This window comes from Triplophysa rosa, linkage group LG15, assembly GCF_024868665.1.
Source record: "Triplophysa rosa linkage group LG15, Trosa_1v2, whole genome shotgun sequence".
Classification (NCBI taxonomy): Eukaryota; Metazoa; Chordata; class Actinopteri; order Cypriniformes; family Nemacheilidae; genus Triplophysa; species Triplophysa rosa.
Window position 1 is genome coordinate 15,336,006 of NC_079904.1, and position 9,937 is coordinate 15,345,942.

At 38.9% G+C, this 9,937-nt stretch overlaps 1 protein-coding gene across 1 annotated transcript; it reads right to left on the reverse strand.

The window, feature by feature from the left end:
• Window positions 1-1,029: 1,029 nt before the first annotated feature.
• Window positions 1,030-7,787, reverse strand: znf521 (zinc finger protein 521). Its single transcript, XM_057353915.1, has 3 exons — window positions 7,527-7,787; window positions 6,103-6,225; window positions 1,030-5,040 (listed from the first exon to the last, which is right to left on the reverse strand). The coding sequence occupies exons 1-3, from the start codon at window positions 7,564-7,566 to the stop codon at window positions 2,456-2,458; spliced, it is 2,748 nt and encodes a 915-aa protein (XP_057209898.1). The 5' UTR covers window positions 7,567-7,787; the 3' UTR covers window positions 1,030-2,455.
• Window positions 7,788-9,937: the final 2,150 nt, after the last annotated feature.

Consider the following 9,937-nt stretch of genomic DNA (forward strand, 5'->3'; position numbering starts at 1 on the left):
GTAATGCAGTTATGCAAAGACAGAAGTATTACTAGACAGATGCATACTGAAAAGTGACACAAGATCAAACATTGGGTGTTCAGCAGGAACATCTGAATACATAGACTGTGGTAAAGTAAATTTACAGAATTTTGTAACACCAATCTACCAGATGGAGTAACTGGATGTAGTAACAGCATTTACACAATTTTCAGACAAATGTTTTAACAGGCGTGTCCAAAATGATGTTGCTTTTCCTTCCTGTGGTCAAATCACAGCTGCTGTCATGAGGGTATTTCCAGACCAGTCAGCAGTGTGTCTTTAGTGGCTTCCAGCTCCATGACCCTACTATTATCTAATTTCCCCTTTCAAACATATACGCACACATGCACACGCACACGTACACCCACAACCACCACCCCCCCCTCACACACACAAACATGTCTGGTTTACTATCTCCGTGAGGACAGTCCATAGGCATAATGTTTTTTATACTGTACAAACTGTATATTTTATCCCCTACCCCTAACCCACCCCCTAAACCTAAAGATCGTAGAAAACTTTTTGCATTTTTAGATTTTTTAAAAATATTGTTCTGTACAATTTATTAGCTGTTTTGCCCATGGGGACCTCAATTTTGGTCGCCACAGTGACACGAGTCCCCATGTGTTGGTGTGCATTCAGGTTTAGGTCCCCCACCGGGATATAAAAACATGTCCACACACACACGCACGCGCGCGCACACACACACACACACACACACACGCACGCACGCACGCACGCACACACACAGACAATTAAAGTGATATCTCACATAAAAATATACACTTTGTCATCACCCAAAGAAGATATTTTGAAGAATGTTGTTAACTGGCCCCCATTCACTTGCATTGATTTTGTATCAAGACCATAGAAGTGAATGGGGGCCAGTGCTGTTCGGTTACCAACTTTCATCAAAATATCTTCTTTTGTGTTCTGCGAGAAAAAGAAAGTCATAAAGAAATGACAAGAGGGTGAGTAAATGATGACAGAATTTTCATTTTTGGGTGAACTATCACTTTAATGGTTTGTCCTTCAATCCACCTTTTTAACGCAGTTTCTACAGACAAAAAGGTAACTAAATAATCAATTGTGTACAGGTGTACTGCTATTTATTAAATGAGAAAATAAAATAATAAAAAGAAGAAACACCCTATGTGTGAAAGAAGTAAAAACCTCCTGAATCTTGTAAAAAAATATCAAGCAAAACCTGACACTTAAAAAAAGTGAAAAAACATTTCCTCTTTAGGTATATGAATTATGAATTAATCTATTGCAACATCAAAACATTATTACAATTAAACACAAAATGCAGTTTTGTAATATCAATAAATGAATTTTAACTGTTTTAATGAAAACAAGAATATACACACAATGACTCAATCGTACTAATATTGAACTGCGTTGATTCAGATTAATCCAGGGTGTTCTACAGTACTGTAGTTTACAGACATACCACAGTCTTTTCATCTATAATGAAGATCTGAAAAATACAACACATGCATGCCCATTTACCCATAAGGACAATTTACTTCTATACAGTAGAACATATACAGTGATACAATACATAACAAGACACAAATATAAGAAAATAAAATGAAAGCATTTGACTAAAAATATGTTATAAAAATGCTCAATAAACACACTGTTTTGTGATTATTAGATGTCATTGCCCAAAAGCCCTACATCTAATCCATAAAGTTTACCAAGAGGGATGCTCAGATTTCAATTAGATAGAGCCTTGCTAATGACTCTCTCCCTCAGAACATCAAGTCCCTCTGCCCACATTTCATCCTCTTTCCTGCCCCTCTGTGCATCTTCAGCTCCAGTCATCAGCAACAACTCATTACTGTCTGGATAGCCAAGATCCACCACAGATCCACTTCCATTTCTTAACGCAAGGATTTACAGTATCTCAAAACGTTATGAAGAGAGAGGAAAGAATCCGAATCTGGCAGTAAATCTCTCTTGAAGAACCCCACAACTATCCAGTGAAGATTAGCCTTGCACTTGGGAGAATGAATCTTTGCTAAATGTTTCCAAAATCGCAAACAGTGAAACACTCTCCTTTTTTCTTGTTTTCTTCACACATGTATGGGTGTCACAATATACTAGTATTGACAATAACCTATATAAAAAAACATGAATATTGATACTGTGTTAATAATCTGATAATAAAACTCTTTCTGCCTCCCTACACTTGTATTTTGAGTCTGATTTATTGTCCAAAAAGACAAAATAACAAAATTAAAGATGAATTGACCAATCGCATTCTTCAAAATTGTTCATTAGATACCGTGATAATATTGAAACCGCGAATGATTTTTCACATGATAATCGTGTATTAAAAAAACGTATATGGTGACAGCCCTAAACACATGTATGGCTTAAATACAAACACACAAATTAGAGTATATTTTATAGTCCAAAAACCGACTCAAACTGTTGTGGTCTGGGTTAGAGCGTTCTTATTAGTTCTCTCCTCTGGAATGAGAGCCGTTGCCGAACAGCAGTTCACCACAGACACATTAGTCTTACTCTCTCTAAATCTGTGTTCAAACGTACTCACATTCATACTCAACGTTTCCCGCCGAGCACCACTCAAGTAGATTTTGAGGTCAGGATTGGGGTCGAAGGGTTCTGCGCATCCATTGGTCATACCATCCCCCTGCACCTTCTGCATGTGGAAGGTTCCGTGAATTTTCAGCTCAATAGTGGAGGTGACAGTCTGCATGCACACTACGCAGCGGAAGCCCGTCAGCGAGTTGTGCAGGTCGGGGTGCCTCTGACAGTGTTCCAGGAAGTCTTCCTCACTGTGAAGAGGAAGCTTGCAGATGCGGCAGTTGCCTGTGTCCAGGCTCCTGCTGTGGGTGACCTTGTGTTCAGTCAGAGTTAGCAATGAAGGGAAACGCTCTCCACATATGGGGCATTGGCAGTGCTTGGTGGGGCCTAGATGAGTCTGGACGTGCTCCCACAGTGCCATCTCTGTGAAGAAGGTCTTGGAACAGTCTTTGCATTTGTGGCTCCCTTGGATGGCCTCCACTTTGCGTTTGACAGTGCCGCTCTCCCCAGGCTGGATGTGGTGATCTCGCAGCTGGTGGTTAGCCAGCAGGCTCTGCATGGTGTACGAGGCGCCGCAGATTTCGCAGGCGAACATCGGATCGTTCATATTCACCTTCCCTTTGCTTTCAGGGCTGAACAGCGATTCCGTCGTACCATCTCTTATTTCATTATCCGCTGGCAGCGTTCCAACGCTGTCCTTGGCAACTGGTTTGGAGACAGGTGGAGGGGTCACGTTGCTACCTTCGGTGCTCCGGCTCTTGGCACGGAGTTTCTCGTGTAAGGGCACCTCGAGGGGAGAGCTGGTCTTGGTACAAACGCAGGGATCGCATTTGTCGCTATGTGTGGTGATATGACACTGCAGCTCAATGTCGGTTTTGAAGGTCTCCATGCAGAAGATGCAGCAGTATACCTTGCATTGTTTGTCTAGATGTTTCTGTTGAACGTGTAGGTGCAAGTCACGCTCGTGCTTGAAGTCCCATTCGCATGATGTACAGTGGAACGTTGTTCTCTTGTTGCTGTGTTTGGAGGCCAGATGAATCTGAATCGACACCTTAGAGCTAAATGCCTGCTGGCAGATGGAACAGCGGTAAAGCATGAGGGTGTGCATCTCAAGTAGGTGCCCGTGTAGGTCTTTGACGCTGGTAAAGGACTTACTACAGCTCTCACACGTGTAAAGAGTAGATGTGTGACTAAAATGAGAAATTGTATGCTCGTTCAAAGATTCCTGATTTGGGAAATCTTTGAAGCACTCTGAGCAAGTGTGCTTGGGAAGTAAACCTTTCAAATGAGAGCTCAAGTGAGTCTGAAATAGATCCAGACTGATATATTTAGCCCCACAATAGTCACAGATAAAATCGGTTGAGGGTTGGCCAGTTTTTTCAGCTGGACTCTTGATTACCTTGGGGGAAGTCAAACCCAGTGTACTCCTCTCCTCCCGAAGATCCATCTTGTGCATCTTTTTGATATGCTGCATTAATTTTAGCTTACTGCCAAATGTAGGTAAATGTGTGCAGTGGGGACAGAAGAGCAAAGCCCTTCCTTCTGTTGTGTCTTCTAGAATGTCCGGATCAGGTGCCCGGCTCTGGTTCTTACAGTGAGTCTGTTGCACATGAGTATCTAGTGTTTCCTTCGTCAGGAACCCTCGGAGGCAGTGTGAGCAGAAGAAGACATTGCTCTCGATTACAGCCGAGTTGTGTGACTGCCGAACATGTTCCTGAAGTTCCTTCAGATCTTTTAAAGATGTGGGACAGAAGCTACACTGAAGGACCGTCTGAACTGCTGCCGTGATTGCTGCTTCAAGCAACACAGAGTGACCCAACATGACATTTCCCTCTTTTTTGTGTTCCTTTTGTTCAGATGGAAAATTTAAGATCTTCTTGTCCATGGTCTGTTGGTGTGCTTTGGGGTCTATGTGGTTGTGAAGATCAACACAGTTATTGAAAACCTTGAGCTTTTTAGAGGATTGGATTCCGTAAGCATTGTTTGATACAAATGCTGGCTTTCTTTTCTCTCCACATGGTGCCATTGGTTGAAACGTCAATTCTGCAGTTGTTGGAGTGGCTGGACTGGAGAAGCTGGAATTTGGGGTGGCATACGATGCACAGGTGCATGCTGGTGAGAGGGCTGATAAACTGTTATCTTTAAAAGCACAATTTTGAGTTTGCTTGTCCTCAAAGTTCCCCATGCTGTTCTGTAGATCATCTAGAACTGTGAGGTGATCAGAGGCCATTGCACTGATCTGCTCATATTGATCACTGAAGGCTTGTTTGCTTTTTACGGTGGTTTCACTGCTGATATGTGATTTGGATATTTTCAAAACGGTGTTGACCCTCTCACACTCACTAAGAATCTGATGATCCTTAAATGTCTCTCCTCTGGTGCATTTAGGCGGATCTGCCACTTTAAATCCAAGGTCACGTCCATCTTCATGGTCAGCGAAGGTGTGATCATTAGGCTTTGCTATGAAGAGAGAAACGAGGAAAATGTTTGTGCAACTTTCAAAAATGATTTGCGTAAAGTATAGTAAACAAATCTTCAAAACACGTCTGCGATTGCATTTGAAATGTTTTCTAGGCTGCTAAAGTCTGGCAGGTCAAAAAATAAGCCAGCCTCATAAGGGTCGACTACACACCAAAAATATGAATTGGATGCTCTTTTTCACACTTCTTTTTAATGTAATTAGCTCAGTATGTTGTCACATAATGAGCAGTCCCACTGTGACCAAAATTGCTGTCAGTGTGAGCAGACCGGCTTCCCATTGTGAACAAAAGGAGTGCACCTACTGTACCTAAAAGTACCAAACATGTGAAAGAGAAAAAACAAATCCAAAACATGATACCACATAATACACTGACTCGAAGCATTTATGTAGCCAAACATATAAAAAACATGAACTTTACAAGATTTGCAATTCCGATGTTGTAAATCCGAAATCACTTGTAAAGGCATGATTCATTTTCATTTGTGTGCGAAGAGGGAATTGCAAATATACCTAATTCAAAGGTCACACATTCGCACAGGAACACTAAAGCCTGAATCTAACACCCTGGCGGTCTCTCTTCTTTTTAATCTGGCTGTCTAGGGAATTCGGAAAGAAGAGTAAATATGCACAGTAAATATACAGGAGTGAATGTGGGTAGTTGACGAATAAATCGTACATGTGTCCTATGGTGTGACATAGCAAAATGTAGAAAACAAACTGTTAATATTACATTGTTTTTATGTTATGTCATTTTTATATTTATCATGTAAAATATCATAAGAGATTTATCTTTATCATTATTTTTTTTCTTAATTTTTGCTGTCACATCATAGGAGAAATTTGCATATGTTATGTACTGTATGCAGTAAATAGTGTACAGACAATATACAGTCGATTAATGTAAAGTAGACTGAAAAGTGATTGTTGTTCAAGACAAAGAAAATGTAAACTACTAAGGGACAAAAAGAGAGATTTATGTATTTATAAAGAGTATACTTATGTATGCCTGAACTGTGTCAGAAATGTAGGCTTTTTCGCACCTTCATCTTTCTCTTGCTCATGTCTTTTCTTTTCCTCATCCGTTTCTTTTCTTTTCTCACAGTAGCACCGTTTTTTCCCTCCGCACTTGCTGTCATCCATAACATGTATTCTGCCATCATGACCTGTGAAGAGGCCAATCACAGATTACAATGCAAGAAACACCCGAAAAAACGTACGACAATGTAAAACCGTGATAAAATCAAGTGCTTTTGGGTAAATAGCTTTGGGTACATTTTTTATCGCCTCTTGTGGACCATCTGGTAAACTATGGCACACCTGTGCCCTGAAAAAGGCAAAGAGTAAACAAATATCAGTATCTTGATCTATTTTTCATCCAGCAGGGGAGCAGACTCCAGTGTGCGTTTGCTCTTTAAATAGAGGGCGCAGAAGACATGACACAGTGTTTGAAATACTCAACTTTCGTTAGTTTTATATTTATCTGTTTTTAGGTTTGGATAATAACAAGCTCACCTGAGTGCAACATTCCTATAGGAACAATAAAGAAACAAATTATTGTGCAAAGATAAAGACTTATACACAAACGATGCGCCTATTTGAATATATTTTGATTATTTGATTACAAATATTTATTAATCTGTTTATTATTTTATGAAAACAATATAATGATATTATTAATAAATGTTAAATATACAGTATATCTTATATTCCTTGTGCTTCATATAAACACATATTCACTTGTGATTTCAGGTGACAGATAACACATCCACATGAGATTTTAAAGAATATGAAAATCGACTAGCCTTAATTCACAGGTATGAAAACCATTGGGAGTTGTCATTCAAAAACTCTCTCAGACATGCACACAAACACATACTGTATACACACGTGTTGGGTTTATATTGTGCGGACTTTACATACACATTGACTTTTATACTGTACATACGGTAGGCTATATTCTATCTACCTTTTTGCATGTTCATATTTTCCTTTAGGTGGATCAGACTATTACCACCAAAACGTACACATTTTAGCTTCCACAACTTCATTCATTTCTAGACCAAACACAGAGAAAATCACACTATAACCTATTTGGTTACTAATTTATTGTTGCCTAATTGCCACCAAACCACTGTACTTTTTAAACTTGCTTTAATGACCCAATATTTTAAAAACACGCTTATTATGGACAATGCATCTGTATCAGTCTACATTATTATGCATCACGTGCGTGAGTGATATCAAATCCCTCTCTGAAATGCAATAAAAGTGAAACTAAAGTTCTGTCTCTAAAAGAACAACAACCTTTGGTTTTAAGTTCTTTGCCGCAACATTGATCCGAAGCCACATGTAAAGTAATGAAGGTCAATAAATCTATTGTGCAGCGGTACGATTCTAATAAACACACATAGACATCATGTGCTTTTAGCCGAATGCAATAAAAAAGCCTTTTATGGTTTCATACCTTTCAGAGATCTGGGCTTCGCCTGCTTTCGACGAGACATTCTAAATGACTTCAGCCTTATTCAGTATAAACCCGTTAAGTTGCCGCCCGCTGTTTGCAAACGCCGAAGAAGAAGCAAACGAGACGCGAAACAAGCGAGTTGTTTTTAGGGACTGGAATAGCGGAAAACCACATACTAATATCACGGGCAAAGGGGCTCGCCCCCGCCTATACCAGCGGAATGACTCTATAGACGCTCTGCGCCACCGGGGACGCACGGGAGATGCGTAATCTCTCTCTCTCTCTCTCTCTCTCTCTCTCTCTCTCTCTCTCTCTCTCGCTCGCTCTCTCTCTCTCTCTCTCTCTCGCTCTCTCGCTCTCGGTCTCTCTCTCTCGCTCTCGCTCTCGGTCTCGGTCTCTCTCACTAATGCAATGCACAATAAAATGCATGTATTATATAGATAAGTAACTTAGCGTTCTTGTCGAATAGTTACATTGATTATGGAAATGTCATTTTTATGCTAGTAAAAGAAATGACATATTCAGGGAAAAATGCTCCTGTGATATTCTCTCCGTATACCATCAGACATATGGTACCGTCTTAATGAAATCATCAGAGGAGCATCTCCATTCATAATGACACCTCATTTTAATTTCTCTGTGGAAACGTTAGTTATGAGCCGCCCCGTTGGATGGGCTTTGCAGTAGGGAACATTGATTAGAAAGCTGTATCCCATTGGGAGTGCAGCTCTGCAATTGCATGTTTCTAATGAGTTTTGAATTAGATGCCGAGACACTTGCCTGTGACTGTTTTGTGAATAAAAGAGGGCAGGTTGTACAGACACAAAAACATAAATCTGTCATGTTCTGTGCTGCCAGCAGGAACTCTTTTGTGTAGGTCAAACTGACTACATACTGTATGTATAGGGAATTAAATCGTCATAAGAATCAGATGCTTTAAAATGCACTGTCTACCTTAAGGCTAACAGGAAACGAAAGAAACTCACAAGACTGAAGATTATTTGTGAATGTGGACGGATGTATGTGTGCGTGCATGTCTACTGTAGGTCGGCAGGTCTATAGTGTAGCTGTAAATAGACAGTATTGACATGCAAAGGCAACCTTTGCGCTAAGGAAATCCTGAAGGAAATAATGTATCAGCCAATCAGAGCATCTCTAGAGAAGAGAGCTGTTAGTTCTGATTCATATCTTCAAGCATCTCTTGGTTTTATTATTGTTCTAAAACAAATAGTTTGCTGTGAATCTGCAAAGTCAATTATTTCCCTAGATTGTTCTTTTGATTAACATCTGAAAAAATCTTGAACTCAGAACATTGCATGTCTTTCAAGAGAAAGACTGACAGCTTTTCTTCTGAGAGTCATGTTCTGGGATTGACTTTTCTGACATTGCTGTAAAATAATATTTTTATTTATTATTTTTGTGGTGTAAATCCAGAAAACTGCATTTAACGGCTGCACAATGTAGTGTCCAGGATCTTTGGGACCACAAATATGAAGAATATACATTGTTAATAAACATTTAAGCGTGTGTGTGTGTGTGTGTGTCGTGCTATGTGTGTGTGTAATTGTTTTTTATTGTAGAAACAAACATCATACAGTTTTTTACACTGAAAAAACTGTATTATTAGTTTCTACACTGTAAAAAACTGTAATTTTACAGAATCTTACAGTTTTTTAAACAGATTTTTCATGTATAATATAAAAACCTGAAAATAAAAAGGAGGATGACTAACCGCACACTGATCCACTCATCAAGACATATTGTTTATATTATTTATTTTATAAATTGCATCGTGCAAAAAGTGCAAAGTGCAAGTGAATAAAAACAGACACACGAGCAAACGTTTCAGCACATGGCTATCTTCAGTGCTCCTTAATATAAAAACCTGTAATTTTATAGAATTTTACCGTTTTTACAGATTTTCCACATATTCTTGAAACACTGTAAAAAACTAATTACAGGCAAACTGCAAACTAACAAGAAAACCACAAAAAAACATGAAAACTATTATTTTAGGGTATTTTTCTGGCCCCACATAGCTGCCAGAATGTTTTTCTGTTTATTTTTTTTACAGGATTTTTTTACAGTTACAAGACCACAGTTTGTAAAAATGAATAAATTAGCTATATTTGTTATTTAATTATTATTATATGCAAATATATAATGTCAAAAATATAAGTACAAATAAATAAATGAATAAAACGAAAAATAAATAAATAGCAGATATAGACCAATAGCACATAGACCTACTGCTCCCTCTTGCTTACTTTTAAAGCACACGAATACCTTCTCTATCGAGATAGTATTCAGAAGATTTATCAATAAATTCTGTCCATAGTGTTTTTGGTTGGCCTTATAAATTATCATCATTTAAATGGGTTTTCAAGTTTCAACGTTTTTTTGTTTATAAT

What these genes read in the sequence shown, in the direction of transcription:
- znf521 (XM_057353915.1), bottom strand. Translation starts at nt 7,566, where the DNA reads ATGTCTCGTCGAAAGCAGGCGAAGCCCAGATCTCTGAAAG. An exon ending in GAAGCCCAGATCTCTGAAAG is followed by an intron (nt 6,226 to 7,526) that starts GTATGAAACCAT and finishes GCCTCTTCACAG; the next exon opens with GTCATGATGGCAGAATACAT. An exon ending in TGAGCAAGAGAAAGATGAAG is followed by an intron (nt 5,041 to 6,102) that starts GTGCGAAAAAGC and finishes CTCTCTTCATAG; the next exon opens with CAAAGCCTAATGATCACACC.